This window comes from Lepisosteus platostomus, chromosome 2, assembly GCF_059453375.1.
Source record: "Lepisosteus platostomus isolate fLepPlt1 chromosome 2, fLepPlt1.hap1, whole genome shotgun sequence".
NCBI classification, from domain to species: domain Eukaryota; kingdom Metazoa; phylum Chordata; class Actinopteri; order Semionotiformes; family Lepisosteidae; genus Lepisosteus; species Lepisosteus platostomus.
In genome coordinates, this window is record NC_142612.1 from 66,149,900 (window position 1) to 66,170,681 (window position 20,782).

Here is a 20,782-nt window from a genome sequence, read left to right on the forward strand (position 1 = left end):
ATGTAGTTGCTGTAAATTGTGTGCTGGAGAAATCGCAGTTGGAAAAACGTGAGGACTTTAATTCAATAAATAAAAGCTGGTTAATGATTGACGTTTTACTGGAAACATGATCTGGCCACTCACGAGAAGAGTTGATTCCGTCCCCTCTGTAATTAATTAGACTGAACAGAAATAAAGGACGCACAGCACGTGGCAGCCCTAGCTTGCCTTCCTAGTGCTGAATTAAGTGCATGTTACTGTATGTGAGAATTCAGTTACATTTTATCAAAACATTAACTAAATGAAGCTGAGCGATTGGCGTTTAACTGGGCAGGAAGTGGAATTCTGGTATGGTAGGCGCTGTTCTCTACTTTTAAATCGCACTGTTCCGGTCCAGATCAACACAAGCGAAGTTTGACAAGCAGCAGAAAACATGCCTCCTTTCCCTCTTATTAAAATGGCGCTCCTTCTACTTTTTTCTTTGTGTTTGACATTAATTTTAGGGTTCGGGCTCCCAGAAGCATTGAATTTCATTGCTAGATGCTGTGGGTTTGCAGAAGCCAGCGTAACCCACTGCATAGTCCTTGTGTATTTCATTTTCGTATTTTTTGTGGCAATGCCTTCCATCCCCAGGGGCTCTGTGAAAGTAAGTAATACTGAAGTTTTATTGTTTCGTGTGGCGTCAACACCCCAGCACTGTATTGTACATCGAAGAGTGAATTTGGCACCAGTCGTGTATACATTAGTATGTAGTAGTATATACTGGGTTGTTGACGGTGTCTATTTTTATAAATAATGTTATTGCAACTTGACCTGGAAAAGGTCAACTTTGTATCTTTAAACTTTTTTTAATGATTTTGTTGAGCGTTTTCATTGATTCTACTGAACTGGCCAGGATAAAGTAACTGACATACTGTATAAGAGGGAATACATATGTCAATATTCGTATTTTTTCCAGGACATGTAAAGTCTGCGTTTCGTACACGGATTATTTGTTATAAAGTAATTGAGCGAATTCTTATTGCTTAGCGACCTGCTTCTGCACAACAACGAAAGAGCAAAGGTGAATAACAGAATCGGCTTTGCTTTAAAAAAAAAACAACTGCAAGGTAACAAATAACTCGCAAAGTAAATCTGTAAGCGCTGGCTTTTTTGGTTTCGTGCCCCTGGGAAGGTTGTGTTGAAATTAAGTTGAAAAGGCACTGACATACTGTATAAGAGGGAATACATATGTCAATATTCGTATTTTTTCCAGGACATGTAATGTCTGCGTTTCGTACACGGATTATCAGCTATTCTAGTGCTGTTCCCAGACATCTGTTTTACGCGTATTATTTGTACTGTACGTGCTAAGGTATTTCATATTAAAAGCTAATCAAGTTCACCACCTATACGTGAAATTATCAGTACAATACACTGCATCTTCAGGTTTCATGTGAATTTACACAAATTTAAAATTAATACATTTTCTTCCTCTATTTGATTCTCAGTGGGAGGTTGGCATATTGCAGCCTATCATGGATCTGGTGATCAATAAAATATTTTTATTTATTATTATTTTATAAATTAAATAATTAAATTCTCATTTTGGTGACCCACCCCACTAACTCTTAATGAGATGAGAGCACTCTATGAAAAATTGTCAAATTGTGTCAAGCTACCAGTTCCTCAATAAAAAGTATTGTTCAAGACTGCTTAAAATACTGTTGTTGAGAAGGGTTTTAAAAAGGTATTGGATTTAAAACTGGCTTTAATTGCTTATATTCTAATTAGAACCACATTACAAACTGCTGTTGTTAGCAACTTATGACTTTCGTATTATGTGAAACATTTTTTTATGTGAAAATAGTTTTGCAGAGCAGGGAGATGGATAATACAAAATAGTATACAAAACACCACACAGTTAATCATGCCCTTTACCTGTATGTTTGCTATGGGTTTTTATGTCCATGTGGGATTTGCCTTCTCTTTGGGCTATGCATTTCTTATATAAAACATTCTGAAATGTTTTTTTTTTTAAGCATGTGCCAACATGGTAGTGCTGGTGTAATGTGAAAATGTTCAGAAATTGTTTTTGATAACTGATTTCCACAAAAACACTATTAAAGAGAAATGGGTACAGGCAGGTCTTAAATGACACACCCTTTACTTTGCCCAGTTTGGCCTTATTAATATATTGAATACATTTCTTAATGTACTGTAGGCTATGAATTGGTTCTCATTTTAACATGCTTGGTCCCAGTCTGCAACAGGTGATTTGATGGAGTGTTTGAGACTGTACACTCGGCGTGTACCCAGTTGTAAGCTGTCACTGATCATTTCCTGTCATCTCAAGCTTACTAAATACATATTGAAAATGTCTTAGTCTGCACCTAATGTTTATGTTGTATAACAATCTACAAGAGCACGTTCAGCAATAAAATGATTCATCAACAGTGTGACAGGGAGCGCTACAGGAGGTCATTCTTGCCTTCTGCCATAAGACTGTACAACTCATCCACCTTGCGTCTGGGCAGAGGCAACATTGACAGTGACCTGTTTCTGGACTGAATGCATCTACATATCTACTGCTACATCTGCTCTCTTTCTTTTCCCGTTTACAACCATTTTTTGTGCAATATATGCCTGGGACCCATGCAATACATTTATATTTATATCTATATTTACATCTATATTTATATTCTTATGTGCAATATGATTGATCTTTGTGTGTCCTGGACTGAGTAACTATTTTAGAGCACCCCTCACTGTACTGATTGTATTGTATGTATTATATTATTATTATTATTATTATTATTATTGTATCATTCGTTACACTGTGTTGTCTGTGTTAAGCTGCTGTTCCACTGCAATTTCCCTCACGGGATCAATAAAGTATCTATCTACTACAATGCATAAAAGACGGAGCGGTGGCTCTGTGGCTCAGGATCTGCGCCTGTGACTGGAAGGTTGCCGGTTCGAATCCCACGGCCCGCAGAGGAATCCTACTCCCTTTGGCCCCTGAGCAAGGCCCTTAACCCCAACTGCTCCAGGGGCGCCATACATTGGCTGACCCTGCGCTCTGACCCCAAGCTTCTCTCCCTGTCTGTGTGTCTGTGTCTCATGGAGAAAAGCTGGGGTATGCGAAAAGACAAATTCCTAATGCAAGAAATTGTATAGGGCTAATAAAGCAACATTATTATTATTATTAAAACAATCTTAAAGCTGAATGCAAACACAAGCTTGTTATTTTTAAGTCTTTAAAAAAACCTCCCAAATTGTCAACCTTGACGTTAAGTAAAATGGGTTATGATTACTAATTGGCTGAAAATATTCGCAATGTTATTTACAAGGCTTCAAAATACATGTCCATTTAAAAGGCTCACTGAGAGTAGGAGGACTGAAGACAGCTGGGCAAGACTCACTGCCCCTCACTGTTGACATAAAATTGACAACCATTAACCAACATTTGATTTAAAAATGACTCTTAGCAAAGCTTAATGTCTATACAAATAAGTATTAACATCTTACATGAATAAAACTGCATGATTGGTTTTTATCTAGCAATCGATTCTCTGGTTGGATGGGAGCTAAACATATCCCCCCCTATTTACAGTACATGCACTACTAGAGGGAATTCATTTTTAATTTACGCATTTGTTAATTATGCAATGTTTTTCAGGAGTGTATCTCCTGTGTAAATCGAGAACAACCTATATGACGTGTTTTTCCCCATGACAGGCTGAGGGACAAGCTGTGCTCATCACAGGCTGTGACAGTGGATTTGGATTTGCTTTGGCAAAGCACTTACATGCTCTGGGATTCACAGTCTTTGCTGGATGCCTTCTTAAGGTACGGCTTCTATCTCTTTTCCATCAGCGAAAAGTCAACTGATTTTAGTTAGGAATCTAAACTCTCTTTCTACAGTCTTACAGCTGTGAGTCTCACTGATTTGTCATAGGTGTTGTATGACACTTTTCACCAGCGTTTGCGAATTTCAGAGAGGAAACTTCACAACCCACTTTCTGTCAATGCAAACAAAGATCTGTGAGCTGATAAAATGTTTCAAAAAATATTATTTTTGTTCAAATTCAGAACTTAGTTTAAAAGGAATAAAAGCCTAGTAAAGATTACTGTTAGCACTTTATTTTCAGTTTATTTAAAGTCATTTTGTATTCTTCAGTTCTAATTAAAGATCAGTAGCTCTTAAATACACTTAGAAATCTTAGAAAAGTAAAGCAGATTGTTGTACATAATGCAAATTTTGTTAAAAGTCTTTTCCTTGAGAGATGGGAGAGGACAGTGCAGAAGAACTGAAAACTTGAGATTTGTTTCTTCCAGCTGACAGCAGGGTATATTTTATGGCACTGTTGACAGGACAAGAGCGGCACTGGAGCTTGTGATCTGGAGAGCATGAACTCGGACCGGATGAAAGTTGTGCAGCTGGATGTTTGCAGCGAGGAGGAGGTGAATCAAGCCCTGCAGTTCGTCAGGGAAAACCTGAAGGATGCAGAGAAGGGTAACAGAGCAGCATCCTTCTTCACAAGCCAGCATGACATCTTTGAACAAAACTCCCTGGTGCTGACCCCAATGACATCCTGCAGTACACTTGAACACTCTACTTATTTTTCCTCCAATCTCATAGCAGTAAACCTGGAGGTTCTATGTTTTTCCTCTAGTGTTTGCATTCTTTAAAACATTTATTAATTCAGTGCACCTGAATCCCAAAGCATTTGATTTATAACAGGGGACCCAATTCATTATGACTAAAGACCTGTACCCACCTGGGTGATGTATGGCCATTCTGCACCAGCAGCTGCAGCAGACAGTACAGGTGGCTAGAACACCCTTCTTTCACCTCTGAGAAGAGTATCTCGGTTCACCTGAACTTCTGTCTGTTGATGGGATTGTAAGCGTGTAATCCACCCTCAGGAATGTGCCACTTATTTTAAATGATACAGAGAACAGCTGAAGAAATGATTTCCTTTGAGGCGAACAGAAGACACTTTAAAATGGCTTTGTACGTCACTAGTCCCTTATGTCATCAATGCATGATTAATGATCTAACAAGCACTGTCTTCTGCAAACATCAAAACCAAAGAAAAGACATGAAGTGATTTATCAGCGGGTGCACTAAGGGAATCGGAGATATGCTGTGGGAGCAAACAAGCAGGTGGACTGCTGGTTGTGTGTCATAAACACAGTTTACACAAGTGCAAACCGTCGCTCTGACACTTATGATGTACACCAAGAAGACTCATAGTAACCAAAAGAAGAAGAGACAAAGATTGTAAAATGCAGATGACTCAAGAGTTGCACATGACAGTTTGCATTATCTTTTTGAGGTCTGTGGGCGCTGGTGAATAATGCTGGAGTCTCAACTTTTGGAGAAGTGGAGTTCACAAGCATGGAGACATACAAGCAGGTTGCAGATGTTAATCTGTGGGGTACAATCAGGGTGACCAAGGCCTGCCTTCCCCTCATTCGCAGAGCTAAAGGTGAGCTTGACCGGGGTAACACGCACAATTTTGAACTTTTATTTAGTAACTGGTCCAAAATGTGCTGTTATTAGGAACCATAATGCTTCTTTTAATTGTGATTCATATTCAACATTAGCTTGCTAAACATGGTTTTGGTTATGAAACTGGTACATGTACAACACTTAAAACAAACTGGAGCGTGCATGAACAGATCACTTACAGCAGCATGTTAACACTGTAAATGAAACAGTGGAATAAGAGCATAAATGTAAATGTTCTGCAGGTCGAGTGGTGAACATTGCTAGCATGTATGGGAGAATGGGCAATGCCCTTCGTTCCCCTTACTGCGTGTCCAAGTACGGTGTGGAGGCCTTCTCGGATTGCTTGCGGTACGAGATGCGGCCGTGGGGCGTCAAGGTCATCACCGTCGAGCCTGGGAACTTCATTGTCGCCACGGGGATCCTGACGCGCGACATTGTTCTGGCGACGGCTGACAAACTGTGGAACGCGGCTCCAAGGATTGTTCAGGAGGATTATGGGAGGGCACATTTCGAGCGTCGCATTTCCGTGGTGAAGTCCTACTGCAACAGTGGGCAGAAGGACATGACCCCTGTCCTGCACGACATCGCAGACGCCGTCACGTCCAACTACCCCTTCACGCGTTACAACCCGATGGAGGTCTACTGGTGGATTCGGATGCAGGCGATGACCCATCTTCCGGCTGCCATCTCTGACAGGATCTATTTTTAATCCACGCACTGGGAGCCTCTGATACTGCTGACAGAGTTAGAGCAGCAGCTACATTTCAACAAAAGAGAATCTCTGATGAGAAATGTCGTCTGTAGCTCTTTAATTTTTTGGTTAAAGTAATATATATGGCTGTCACGCTAGTTTACTGATCAACACTGTTGTAGGCTAATATCAAAAGACTAGGGTGTTTAAATCATAGGCAAGCTTGCTCGCTGGATTTCTCCTTTGTCTGAGAGTGTAACGATATGGCATTTTTCATGAAATGAAATAGATCGTCAGTGTGCCCCTGATAAAGTAGAAAACTACAGAACAGTCTCTTTCCAAATGATCAAAAGCTGCTTGATGTGTAGTTTTATTAATAAAATGGTTAAATCATTCACAGCAACAGAAATATACAGTTCAGCCTCTTTTTGCTCACATGCTTGTTTTGTGTATTTAATGCTGTCATTTTTTTTTAATTCTTGGCACTTCTGTACTGCTTTTCATAGGAGCCGAAGTGTTAGATCAGCTAAAGCTTCCAGCAGCCCCCTTGTTGGGCCTGGCGGAAAGAAAAGGTCATTTGACAGCATTAAAAAAGTAGATTGATTTACTCACTGTTACATTGTTACACTGAAAACATTCTTAAAGATGGCTGTAACAAGCGCTAACTTGCCCTATAAAAGTTGTTAGTATCTTAAAAGAATCTCCTACTTCTGAAAAAGTTTAAGCTGGCAAGTTTCAGCATTTTCTTTAAAAGATCATTTTTTTATGCCTGCCATTACTGTCAATACAGGTACAGTCTGCTTGGGTTTATTTTTCACATTTTATTGCTTGTTTATTTGAAACAGAGATTTAAATCAAGATACAGTACATACGTGGGAACCTGTTTACAGTAAATGGAACAAATATATAATGGTTTAAATTAAAAATTCTGAATACAATTTAAAAGATCACTGTCATCACAATTCCTTTTCGTTCTGGTTTGACTGTCAACCAGTAGGCGGGATTATTTTAAGACATGCACTGAATTTATTTTCAACTGTTAACCTGCAATTACTGACATCTTTTTCTAAAACTAAAATGTTGGAACACTAAGAAATCGCAAGAATAGTTGTGGGTTTCACATTTCACTGGTAGTAATGCATTAACTTTTTCCCTATCTGTCCAACAGATTAAAATGAATTACGACGGCCCACCTTATAGGAACATACTATGGGATGTGGACACTGTCAAGACCATTTTTTCCACCTGTTACCCAAACATACACTGAACTGATTTTTCTTTAATTACATTTAGCTCCGACAGTGGTTGTCGACTCTCAATTTATCATGAGATGCTTGGAATTTTTCATTTTAACAATTGACTGTAAAGCACTATATTTTATGTCCATTATTGCTATTTTGTCAACAGCAGCTGTTTAATACCTTTATATGGATATTGATTGGATATAGCTGTAACTCTTTTTGAATGAAATTTGAATGAAAGACGCCGGCCATGGAATAAAAGGTACCTAGTAAGAGTTACAAGCAATACAAGTCCGAGCTAACCGATTTGGTAATGCCTCAAACCGCTGCAATCGTTAATAATAGTGAGCTGTAAGCACAGGTTGTGCTTTAATCTTATGAACCCTGCTGATCAATCCAAGAGTTTTATTACCTTCCCTACCATTTATTTGTTTTAGATATTCATAAAAATGTCTCGGATATCACCTATTTCTAATTCTGTGACCTCAGGGAAGTAAATTAAAGAGACTGCAAGTGGTGTAAACTCACGTGCTGCTCCTCCCACGCCTGCTTGAGATTGAACAGGCTAGCTAGAGCTGGAAGGTGGCTCTTCCATTGTATTGCAAATCTTTATCCCGGCTTATCCTCAATTACCCCTTATCACCTCGGTCACTTAAGTAATCAGTTAGAACACTTTAGTAATCAATGAATTAAAAGGATGAAGTGGATTCCTGTAATTGCACACAAACTGGAAGAACAAAGGTTGCCTAGAACTCAACTCTTAGAGAAGAAAGTTAAAACTTTGCCTAACATAATTAGGGTTTTTGATGCCACATTAGCAGCCTACTACTATTTAAATGTTTTAGCTCAGGGACAAAAGTCCAGATTGTGGTTTTCAGGAGTCACATAGATGGAATACAAGAAGATGGATACAGATTAATCTTCGGTTTAGTCATCGAAAGAACTGGACACATACAGTATAATGAACTGAATTCTAAGACTAAGGAGTAGTGGGGCTGTCATACTCCTGTGTTTCCACTGGGGGGCACTATTCAATCATGGCACTTGCTCAGAGCTATGATGATTTACAGTATGTTCACATTACACCCTCCATAAAAACTCCCAAACCATCTTTAACGCCATTTTGGCTTGCAGGCAATAGAATGTGCACTAAAGAGTTTCTACACAGAAAGACCAATGTCACATGAGCTTGAATAATTTCAGCTGAGGGAAAGTTTAACTGGGGCACTGATGGTGCAGAATGATTATAAATAAGCCTAATACCAGACAAATAGTTACCTATTCGGATGAACTATTTTAACTATCAGATTATTTGTAAATACATTACAGCACTTTCTGTGGAGTAAATCTTGCTTTCATAACTTCATCGTTAACTCAAAACTTGAGGTAAACAGTCTGTTAAAGGAATTTTAAACTATACAGTGGTAATGCTTAAAAAGCAGTAAAAAAAAGTAATCCCCCAGTATTTACAAAAATCCATCAAAATCAAACCCAGAAATATTTTTTCTTTCACACTTCCATCTGCTGCACATAAAAATGGTTTACCAGCAAAACAGGGTCACCTCAGAATTTGGTAAGAACACTAGAATACAATAGCTGATCATGATAAAGAGCTGGAGGACATATTGAGCACTTGGCGTCTTGTGGCTGAATGGAACGTTCTTGTCAGTTTTCATATGCTTTTCTTAAATGTAGTTTTTCTCTCCGAGTCACCTCATGCACTCCACTAGCTAAATACCTAGAGCGATCTATTCAAGTCTTCTAAAGTCATCTGAAAGTAAAAATTTGCTTGCATCTTTTCATATCAGTTGAGCACTCTGATGGTTTCTGATCTGACCTGACTTTTTCAAAGATATCACAAAAACTGCATCTTGAAATGTATTCCACAAGACTGGTAAACTACTCTCTGGGGCCACAAATATTCTATTTCAAAAGAAGCCCGATACCATGTATAGTATATACTGTATTTCATGTCTACTGTAGCTTGGCCCAAGATCTGAACCGAGTTTAAACACTGTGTACAGGAATCAAGAAATAAATGGGATCAATTTTACTGTGTGGTAAAATTTCCCTGCTTTTGAACTACATAGCAAAGGAGGGGAACTTTAAGTACCTCCAAACGGAGGCAGTAAAATATTGGATAGTTTATGTCTCCTGGGTCATGCTCAGAAGTGACCATAAAACAATTTTAATGCACATGGGCTGCTTTTGTTCTCTAAGGAGCTTTACTAAACCTGCAAGGAGAAATAAATGTTTTCCTACACATCACAGATGTATCAGATGTTCACAGGAGGTCTGTATGAGGAGTATTCAAAGAAAGTCATATTTGTAACATAAAAACTAGGCATTATACACAATATAATTAAATGAAACTGCAGTGTTAAGCAAAATAACGATCTGGGCATGACTAAGCCTTGCATTTCAGCTTTTATTACACACGGAAACTTTGTGTTTCACCATGAAATCAATGGGGCCGAGCAAGGATTGGAAATAGAGAAACTGGAATGAGACTTTTTTTATCACCAACATTTTTTATCATCCAAAATCAACCTCAAACATGCACATACACTAGAACCTTCACACAAAAAAACATTCCCTTGTTTAATAGTTTTTCTTAAATCCTAACTTGAATTATGTTGTCTTGTAAAGAAACGAGCTGGACGCGAAATGCATGTCTCGTAGTGAAAATGTATGCCTCAGTGGAGCCACTGTCGTGCGTTTACAAAATAAAAAGAACACATTGATACTGTAGTTAACAATTTTATTACTTTTTTTACAGCCTAATCATTTTCTTAAAAATGTCACTTGAAGCCGATTCCCCTCCACAAACAAAATGAAGAGTACAATAATTTTCACAGTATAGCCTATTCCTTTCTATTGTTCACAAAGAGTGCTCTGCAATTTCAAACAAATCCAGTACAGACAAGTTCGCAATTAGATAATTTACTTTGGGAAACAATATTTGATGGATAATGGCATAAACCATGTTCTGGTGTGCAGAAACTTCATATGAAATCATTGGCAATTGTTTCCATGCTAGCGACAACTTTATAATCTAATACTGTGTAGACCAAATTCTAGAATATTAAAACAGTCAAGACCTTTATACAGTATCACTCCTATGTCACGTTACATTATCTAGACACAGTCTTGAAAGAACTACAGCAAATTGAGGTCAACTTGATTCTAGTTTTAAAACACAAATCAAGCTTTGAAAAATAAAGTGTTAACTCTTCATAATACTTGGATAAAACATAACTGCCTTTAAAACAAGGGTAATGTATTATTTAAGGATGCATTACTCATTTTCCGCTATGAATGAAGATCAACATTTAAAAATACGAACGCATGGTCAACCAGCAGGACACATCAAAATAAGAGCATGCATCATTCCGGCAGCCAAGCTTTGGTTTAGACAGCAGCTAAGGCACATATCAAAAATGGCCTAGTCAATCTCAGTGTCTTGCCTCAACTGTTCGATTAAAAAATAAACTTTTTTTGGCATAAGCATAATTTGTACAATTAAGATTCCAGCCAAATTCCATTTTACAAATACTCTCAATCCCTCCCCGACCATTAAATCCTCAGTCGGCATTGTTACCATCTCCACCTCAAACTTATTTGAAAGAATTCATGCCTACTTCCCTGGGTGAAGGGCAAAATGAGTCTTTTCTTGTTTGTTGTTCACAATGAACTATAAACACCACAGAGATCCTGCAGTCTTTCTTTCTTGTGTTCTCCTTGCCTAAACATGCCCATCTACCTGCTCGTTTATTCAGTACTCATCTGGCATTCTGGACTCCTCAGCTTTACAGATTCTTGGTCCCTTACTCAATCTTTGAATCTTTACTTCGAATTTTTTTCCATACAAAGAACAGTTGTCAGGTTCTCCAAACCTGGCTCCAGCTGTGCTTTTTTTGGTGTGTAGAAACGCTTGGAATTCAGGGCAATTTGCTGGAATGCATGGTTCCTAAGGACATACTTTACAATAATCTTGAGCTTGATGACTGTACAAAAGGTACACTTCAAGCCCAGATACCAGAACTTCAGTACTAACGGCAAAATTGATGAATCTCAATAATACAAACAAATTAAACAAACAAAAAAAAGAGATCAGGAAGACTGTGTATAGCTTTTCAGGCCAAGAGCTTTAGAAGCACAAGACTATCAAGTGGAACATATCTTCTAAGGACACTGATAGGCAATCAAAGAAAATGTAATCTGAATTCACTTATAGTGAGCAAGCACACAGAACAGACATCACAATCTTTTGAAGCTACGCTTTACTTGACATCACTCACAACATGGTTCAAATCAAACATTTATACATGAAAACAATGAGCTAATTCTTAATTAGACTAATCATTTAGGTCCAAGAGTGGAAGAACTCCATGGCAATCTAAGGATACAAACACTTACTCCTCCTTTTTTGACAATCCCTTGCATACATCTGCGTAATACAGTCTTGTTTCAGCTTCGTCCACCCTTCACTAACCACTCTCACTCTTATTCATCAGAAGCGTAACCACTGATCTTCCGTTCCACTCTGGAACTTTGGCACAAGACAGCTCTTTCCATTAGAAAGGAAAGCAGTACTGCTGTAAAAATTAAAGTTTCCTGCTGGTAATGCATTACTAGACAAACCAAGAACAGCACATTTGCACAGAAATGTCACAATGTAAAAGGAAAAAACAAGCAACTAAGGTCCAATCTGGTAGGCTGATTCAAACAACTGCACGATGCTGCAATGAAAGTTCATACAGGTTACTGGAGAACACCATATAGATGGGCTAAACATTACAGGCTTCCACAAGAAAATGCATGTAAGTTATTGACTAAAATGGTGATCAAACCACACTGATGAAGTGCCACGTACCGCAGAGGTCTTCCCCATGGCTCCATTTAGTTATGGGTACCAAATTATTTGGATTTACATTTCAGTTCTTCTCCATGCAGCTGCTTGAAGAAGCCAACACGTTTTAGAAGCTCAATAATTTCTAATTTTGGATTCCATAAACAGGGTCTTTAAGAAATGACTGATCATCTCATTTCTGCACTTTTACAGAGTTACTCCAAGACAAAGGGCCCTATATTCAAAACATATCAAGCAATGGGAACTGAAGCTTCTATGTTCTTGTATATAAATAAATGTATGGCCCAACACACATCAGTTCAGGAGTCACCCATGAACAACTAGAACTCTGCAAAGACTCAGAAATGCAATGAGCATCACACACAAAAAAACTTCAAAACGTGGAAAAGTGAACATGCTACAAATGGTTGGAAAAAAAACCCAATCTTGCTTAATTTAAGGGCTCATGAAAACAAAAGTTGTTGCCAATAAAAGTTCAAATCTTAAGACAATTTTGTAACTTATTGGACCCAAAACGTCACTTAAAACACTGTGCTTATTAGCTTAACTCACATTATGTTTACACTACTCTTCACCTGCCTAGACATCTTTTTTAATAACTGATGTGAAGGTGGTTTTCCGGCATCTACAAATTTAGCCCAGCGTTTGGTATCGTGATGCAGCACCACTTTGGAATACAGAGCACTCCCTGCAAGCAGGCGACCTGGCACAGTTGTAATAGTAAGCCTTTCATTTTCCCTTTCATGAGAAACATCTTATGCAATGAGACAATTCTATTCATCTGAAGTGATAGACATGTGGGACGTTTACATTGAAAAAGTCAGGCAAGATCTTTGATACAGTAGGTACCCATTCTAGTAAGACCTTCTAGCAAGAGACACACTTCTCCTCGAAACACCCTGGCCTGGCCACACGATTCACTGCAAACAGGGAAGGCAGTATGTTAATGTAACATGATCATTTCCATTTTCACCTGTTCTTAAAGATCCCCCAAAACACATACACCTTATTTCAATAAAGTTCCATGCAACGCTCTTAGAAGCCAACTTTTAATACCAAACATTCAGAGTTGATTTGGTAGCATGCAGCCCACCACAAAAGTCTGCCATTAAAACGTTTGGGTGCTTTTTCCAAAAAAAAAACGATTTTAGCTTAATATACTTATATAAAAAAAAACATATACTTTTCTGAATCAATGCTTTGCCTGACGTTTTACTAAAGTGTTGCCCAGACAAAGCAAAACATGTTAACTGCACTGTGCATGTAAGTATTGAAGGGATCAAGCCATAGTTTAATGTTAATGTGCTCACTTGCAATCCATGAAATGTAAAACACTTTTCTCAGGCTGGATCTTTTGCTCATAAACATAGTAAGGTGTGAGATAAATCACATGTTCACCTTTTCAAAATTCCAGAGTTAAATGAATCACATTGGAAAAGGCAAGCTTTTAAATGAATATATATTAACAAAACTAAAGTATTGCTAAATAAATGTTGTAGTCAATATACAATACATACTATGACCTAAACACAACTCAATGAAATCAATAGTCATCCAGGAAGTCTTTCTGGGTACTTGGGAGTCCACTGTATTGTTTCTAATTTCCACCAATTGGTCACAACAGAAAAAAGAAATCAGTTTCATTCTCTGGAGATCAGGATAAAGGCTTAATAAGGTAGAGTTTGTCTCCTTGTTCACTTGTGAAAATGGGGGCTTTTTTGTAATGTTCCACCAGTTCCTCCATGGAGTTGAATTTGCGCTGTCCAATGCAGTACAGCCCATCTTTGAGCTGTACCTTGAAATGCTTGTTTTTGCCTTGTGCTTTCAGGGAGATGGAGAAATCGTTTGGCTGGAAAAAAAACACAAAAATCATGTGAATGTGCATGAAGATGAAACTTTAGTAGAATTGTTTTCGTAAAATACATTACTATGCATAAAAAGTTAAACTCTTCTACATTTCAAATGTGGACAGTGACATTTTGAAGAACCGTTATCATTACTAAACCAATTGCTACCTCAGCAGAGAAAAGGTTCCCATGTTATTACTGCTTCACGTTATAAAGGGGCCGTTTTCATAGGATTTTCAGAATTCAGAAATAAGAACATATCTGCATAAGCACCACAGAAGGGCTTAAAGTACAAACCAGATTATGTCACACACATACACTTTAGTCTCAAGATCACTGACCCACACAAACAACCAGGACTACTAATAATAAACCACCTCTTCAAGTCACCTGCAAAAATAAGTAGACTTATAACCTGAGTCAGGAATGTTACAGTATGTGGGTCATGCTGCAAGCCATACTGCAGCATTCCTGCAGAGACAGGACAATGCCTTAGAAAGTACGACAATTTGAATGAGCGATTGCATTTAATGCTAAAGCAAATTGCAGAGTAACATAATGACCAAAACAACCACAAATATTTCAACTCTCACAATCTGGCGATTGTAGTTTATAATATACTTACATTGCTTTTGCCTTTTAGATAACATTATGCATCTTTAGACATGCTGGGTGTAGCTACAGTAGACGTTCAGAGTGCGGTATGAGAGGAATTTTCTCTCCTTTTTACCAAAGTGATCAAAGGGTTGTTTAAGAAACAGTGATGTAATCCTGAACACGCACCATCAGAATGCCTTTGAAACTGAGACTACCTTGAAAGTCAGATGTGCTGTGTGGTAGGAACTGGTCAAGAGAAAAGCCAAACATGGGCCCTTTTATCATTTCATCACTTTGAAACAAAAGATAGGGAATGCCTGTCTTGGCACAAACACCTCTAAAAGCAAAACATGACCTGGTTTCTACTCAGAACCACTAATTTACTTGATGTTCTAAGCTGTCCATACATAGGATCTCAAATTCTTGTCCTCAAGGGGCATAAGGCAGGTTTTCTTGTCTTTATGGTCTTTAAACCATAAACAGCTTAAGATTAGTAATTATGATGTATATTTTAAGGCCTGAAAGACCAAAAATGGAGACTCTTGTCTATCTTGACTCTTGTATCAAATACACCTTTTTCCAATGCAAATTTTCTTATTAGGCAGAAAAATTACTTCCGGAAACCTAAGCCTAACACTGAACACTTCACAACTGGGCATTTCTTAAACTGTAGTGAAACTTCAAAGATTGGTGAGTTCCAGACACCATCTTTTATATTAGTTTCAAAAGGAAAATGAACTCAGCCACTTTCCAAAGAATCCAATCACAGCTTACGATGGTACCCGGTCCTGTATACTGTACGACACATGCAAGTGAAACATTACAAGAGCCTTGCTTACCGAAGACTCACTGTCGCGAATGAGGAAATCGCCCTCTTCTCCCCGCTGATTGAGTGCCACCTCTGCCTGATGCCTGGTGACTTTCCCGTAGTACCACTGTCTTCCTGCAAACTTCCCGCTGGCAGCCGGCCCGATATAGTCGCAGTCAGGTGTGGGGGGCCCGGCACTTCCCGGGCAGCTCTGGGAGTTCTGCAGCACGTTGACGTAGTTCTTGGGTACCAGCCCCACCTGCCCGTCACTCTTCCGGCACTTCCACCACTCGGGGTCGTTCTCCGGCTTCTCGATGACGTCCATGATCTCGCCCTTCTCGAAGTTGAGCTCCTCGTCATTGCTGGAGCCGAAGGGGTAGAGGGCCTGCACCACGTGCAGCACGCGGTTGCTGTTGGCGGTCTGCACCACTGCTGCCAGCTTCTCGGTCAGCGATCCCACGGGGTCCGCCGACTGGCAGTCCGAGTCTTCCACCACGTAGTTGGAGGGGAACCAACCCGCGTGTCCGTTGTAGCTCCCCCTCCACCAGCCATCGCTGCACTTTTCCATGACAATGACCTTGGTGCCCTTCACCAGCGAAAGCTCGTCCTCCCTCTCTGCGGTGTAGCTGAATTTCACCAGTGCCGGCAGGTTGAGGTCATACAGCCGCTCGCCGTTACTGGAGTAGAAGTCCGCGTCTGCGTTTGACGCCTCTTCCCTCATGCTTGTTTTCCGCTTCACCTTGCCGATTCCTGCAATCATATTACGAGATAGCTCAGGAAAAGGACCCACAGAAGATAAAGTATACGATGCAAAGTACAAATGATAGGATCTTTTATGTAAAAATGTGGAGTTGCCTAATGCAGTGCAGTGTTCACATAGCGAAACCCAACAACTGCACCACACCAACAAGACCTGCAGAAGGACAGGCAGTTAACAAAATCTTAAGAGTCTGGAACTTGTGCATCCCGAGAAGGAAATAAAGCAGCACAGAGACATCAACATTTTCGGAAAAGAAGGCTACTCATATCCACAGACTGCAGCCCCACTTCACGTTTCACTCAGTGCTATAAGCAACACCCTTAAGAGGGCTCATGAAACTGGTGTTGCCGACAACAGAAGAGGTCAGGCAGAGAAAACCCAAACTATTTAAAAGTAGGGCAGCAATCCAGAAGAGATTTCAATAGGCATTGTTGTTAATACAAGCGAAAAAAAGTTTGTTTTTTGGCTGCACAGATATAATTGCATATATTAAAAATAACAAAAGAATAATAATTGAAAATAAAAAGAAAAAAAGGGATTTAAACGAGCAACAGAAATGAAACAATGATCATTCTAATGTAAGAACACAATGCTCTTTACAGATGACTCCCAGGTTTGAGCTGTTTGGCAATAGTGTGTGCGAAATCAGACTGGAGAGCAATATAACAAACCTGTGTACAGCAACTACAGTTAAACAAGAGGGTGTGTTAATAGAAGACTGGGGCTGGATCGTGGGGACTGCCCTTGTACATAGAGAGATTCTGATCCACCATGCCAGGGACCTAATTCACAGGGCAGGGATGCACCTTTCCCCTGCAGTCAAAGTCTGTTGAGAACATCAAGAGGCTGATCCAACACTCATAAAAGTGTCACATGCAACAGATGCTAAGAAACTTAAATTGCAAACAACTGAGAATTCGTTAATTGGAACTGGAACTGCGCCATGCCGTACAGGATATTAACATTTCACAGTCCTTCACTAGTCAAGTACATACTGTACTGTATGAGCATGAAAAGAAAATGTCTTACTCTGCATAAAGCAAATAACTCGCCAAATACCAACAATGTGAGCAATGTGTTTGTTTTTATAAATACAGTATAACATAGCAATGAATTGTGCTTATGGTTGTGCTTATTTGTATTACATACAGCCGTACATTTCTCCATTTCAATAGTTATTGCTGATACCAATATCACTCTTTTTCATGGTTATTTCAATACCCTTTTGATACTGAGTAACAAATACCAACAACCATAAAATAGTATGATAGAAACTGAGTTGGAGTCTGTTCATTAAAATACATTACAGGCTTTCTAATCAACTGTTTTTCTCATGTTTGATATAAAAAACAAGCCAACCTCTTCTACATCATTATAGCCAGTAACAAGATCCATGTGGTCACAGGTCTTTTGATACAAGGCAAGCAGTCAGCTTTCAAATTGTTATTAGTTCATAGCACAGCATTTGGAGCAACTTGCCTGCATGTTAAATGTGTTTGAACAAACTGTAATAACCAGCCTAATGAGACTCAAACGTTTAATGACGTTAAAACCCAGGCATGTTACCACTAATCACTGTGGGAAAGGTGTTGCCAAAGAGGATCACAGTAGTGACCATATACATTTTTTATACCTTTCCCTTTGGTTTGGTCTAGTCTGTTCTGGCCAGGCAGGTTTATAAGTATATGTATCAACAAGTACTGGGTGTGCACCAGCACAGAGTCCTCTTCAATTTCCGAAGTTTAACAGCTGGCACACTTCCACTGCAGGATGAGGTGATGGAGAGAAGCTTCTTGAGAGCTTTGTATTGTTCCAAATTATGATGTTTTCCTTGGACTACAGTCTATTAATAGTCATAAGAAAAAAGATAAACTACCACAGAGAATACACAACAATACAGAGATACGGTAAAACTATTAACCAGAGATATCTATAAAATCAGAGTATTTGGAACTTGCAATTACCTTTACAGACTTAACCCTTGGGAATTACAGTACCTAAACAGACACATGTATATAGAAATACATTTGGGGGGAAATTCTTTTTAAAACAAATTCCTTATAGTTAGTTGTGTAATGGATCATTTTTTTTATTAATACGCTTAAATATTTAAAAAGTCTTCAGTTATATATGTAGTATGTGTATATATTATGTACTGTTCAATGTAATACATTACCTCTTAAAAAGTAATTTCCTGCAGCTTCTTATTTACTGAAAGTTAAAATTAACTGAAAAGAAATTTGTAATAGTGATGGATTAATTAAAAAGTGTAGCTTTCCTTAACAATACACAAAATGAATATAAGGAAACCAGAGTGACCCCTCAATTAGACAGCACACATCCCCCAGTGTACCAGAAATTAACCACCATAAAGACAACCAGATTTTGAACATTTTTTAAAAGACATCTGAGAATTGTTTTTCAACACAGAAAATCAAAAAGGTTAAAAGAAGGTGTCGTATTGGTATCGAATTAAGTTAGATACACAGTGTATGTAAACTATTGCAATAATGAAAAGTTGTTTTAGCAATTCCTTTAGAAGTAGGACACTGACAATAAAGAAAAGTTTAAATATACATTTTTTTAAAGTGAACTCAATCATTTGTTACCAGAAGATTAATTTATTAAGCCATTGGATACATTACATTAAATACAGGTACCAACAGGTTGAAACAACATCGATTCTTAACTTGTCCAAATACCTCTTCACGTAACCGTGCTTGTCGTTAAGTGTTTCTAGAACACTCCCTTACCTATAGGCTGCCACAAGTCTTTATTTCAAAATACTGTTCTTACAGGTGAAACCCATTTTCCATTCATCTGGGTACAGACTGTTTTCAAGTGATTATCACTGACTAAAATATTACATTCTTTAGAACTCACACTTAAGCTGTTCACAGAAATATCAGAAGATCAGTGAGAACAACCATAAAGGAAATCATAACCTAATTCATGGTCCAGTAAGTGATGAGATTAATAATGTTGTAACATTAACAGAGGTCGATAAAAGTGTGCACAATTTCTCAATTCAAGAGAGCCCAGTTTCATTCATTGAACTGGTTTTATGTCTTTTTGGATTCTTCTGAAACTTAAACCAAGTAACATGCTGAATACAGTTAAAATTAGCCAGATACACATTGTTCTTTTATAACTGTAATGCACAGAAAATAGATTCGTCTCACTTGGTCTTATAAACCTACCAGTATTTCTAATACATCCTGTGATGTTCCCTTTGTCTTCTCACCCTTCCTCTGTGTAATTTAAATAAACACTACAGAAGACTAAAGGCAATAGGTGTTGTTTATCTGACATACTGTACCTAAATATTGTTTTGGTCCTCCTACCTACTTTTAAGCAAAGCTGAGCTAGATACAGGTTTAAAGATCTAAACCATTAGGCCTTAGGCGAAGTGTATAAAGTGCAATAAAGTAGCCCTCTTTTAACAGAGAGCTCTTTCAGTCTCCTTGTCCTTGCCTGGCCTGAGACATGAAGGACCATTTCACCAAATAGACAGAAAACTATTTGGGTTAGACAATCTACTCTGGGCTATAGACTCACTGAAATAAAACGCATACACATTTTGTGAAAGATCAAGTTGACTGTTGCCAGGGTGAGTCAACAGAAACACACAGAACTGTTTTGTACCCGGTCCAGACTATCAGCCCTGTGTCTCATTGGGGATGATCCCTGCTTTTGCTCGTCTGAGTCACAGGTTCATCATAAACACCTTTTTGGGGTCCCACCTACCTATTTACTGTGAATTCAGCGGGGTAATGACAGCAGATGTGAAAAACAGCTTAAAGGAGTGTGAAGTCAGCATTTGCAACCTGTGCTATTACTTGTGCATATTCAAAATTGAATTATAAAACAGTACAAGTTTAACAAGGAGCACGTTTGGCAGACTGGTATATAATTACTCAGGGGGGAGTTTATCTTCTCACCCATCATGTGGTTTCTTTCTTTTTACAGGCTTTGTGCCTATGTAGAAAACCAGCTGCTCAAAATCTAGTGAAATCCATTCACAAAATGTGTCTGCATATATACTGCAACCAAGCTGTCTGTTAAGGTTTTCTAAACACGATAGTTGTCATCACACTAGTTTTGAAACCACAAAAGACTTCTTACAGCCATGACCTCACTGTTGAATTGTAACACTTTACAGAAATTCTCAGCTCTTTCATGCACAAGTCAGCCTACATTTCAAACCTCACACCTGAAGAAGGCTCCACGGCCGAAACGTTGTGTTCTCTTTCTTCTTTTTTTCAGCATGGAATAAACCTATTACTTGTTCCTTTACATTTCAAACACTTGGCTTTAAAACATACATTGTCACGTTCAAGCTTCCACAGCAAATTCTTAGCGATTTCCTTTTCTTCACAATCCCATGTTGGATATAGGCAACAAAGCAGACAGACCAGCATGTAGGAGTTCACAAGGAAAGGTTTTTCCTCTTTGAGGGGGCAAAAGAACACTAACCAGACAAAAA

The 20,782-nt window shown here is 38.6% G+C and overlaps 2 protein-coding genes across 6 annotated transcripts in view; one reads left to right on the plus strand and one right to left on the minus strand.

Annotated features, from left to right (window-relative positions):
• The first annotated feature begins 155 nt into the window (after positions 1–155).
• On the plus strand, positions 156–6,579 carry bdh1 (3-hydroxybutyrate dehydrogenase 1). Of its 2 annotated transcripts, none has more exons than XM_088613855.1 (5): positions 156–332; positions 3,700–3,810; positions 4,336–4,477; positions 5,304–5,456; positions 5,722–6,579. In XM_088613855.1, the coding sequence occupies exons 1-5, from the start codon at positions 330–332 to the stop codon at positions 6,186–6,188; spliced, it is 876 nt and encodes a 291-aa protein (XP_088469981.1). In that variant the 5' UTR covers positions 156–329; the 3' UTR covers positions 6,189–6,579. The 2 variants fall into 2 exon arrangements, with proteins under 2 accessions (XP_088469981.1, XP_088469974.1); XM_088613848.1 differs by lacking the exon at positions 156–332 and adding an exon at positions 339–625.
• Positions 6,580–10,155: 3,576 nt separating this feature from the next.
• The window catches only part of LOC148676826 (SH2/SH3 adapter protein NCK1-like), a 60,557-nt gene continuing 49,930 nt past the window's right edge, over positions 10,156–20,782 (minus strand). For all 4 annotated transcript variants that reach the window (XM_088613828.1, XM_088613811.1, XM_088613818.1 and 1 more), the window contains 2 exons: positions 15,568–16,286; positions 10,156–14,133 (listed from right to left, as the gene is read on the minus strand). In XM_088613828.1, the coding sequence (XP_088469954.1) occupies positions 13,939–14,133; positions 15,568–16,286 (914 nt within the window). In that variant the 3' untranslated portion in view covers positions 10,156–13,938. The remainder of the gene's footprint in view (positions 14,134–15,567; positions 16,287–20,782) is intronic.

What these genes read in the sequence shown, in the direction of transcription:
- bdh1 (XM_088613848.1), top strand. Translation starts at nt 413, where the DNA reads ATGCCTCCTTTCCCTCTTATTAAAATGGCGCTCCTTCTACTTTTTTCT. An exon ending in TCCCCAGGGGCTCTGTGAAA is followed by an intron (nt 626 to 3,699) that starts GTAAGTAATACT and finishes TCCCCATGACAG; the next exon opens with GCTGAGGGACAAGCTGTGCT. An exon ending in TTGCTGGATGCCTTCTTAAG is followed by an intron (nt 3,811 to 4,335) that starts GTACGGCTTCTA and finishes CACTGTTGACAG; the next exon opens with GACAAGAGCGGCACTGGAGC.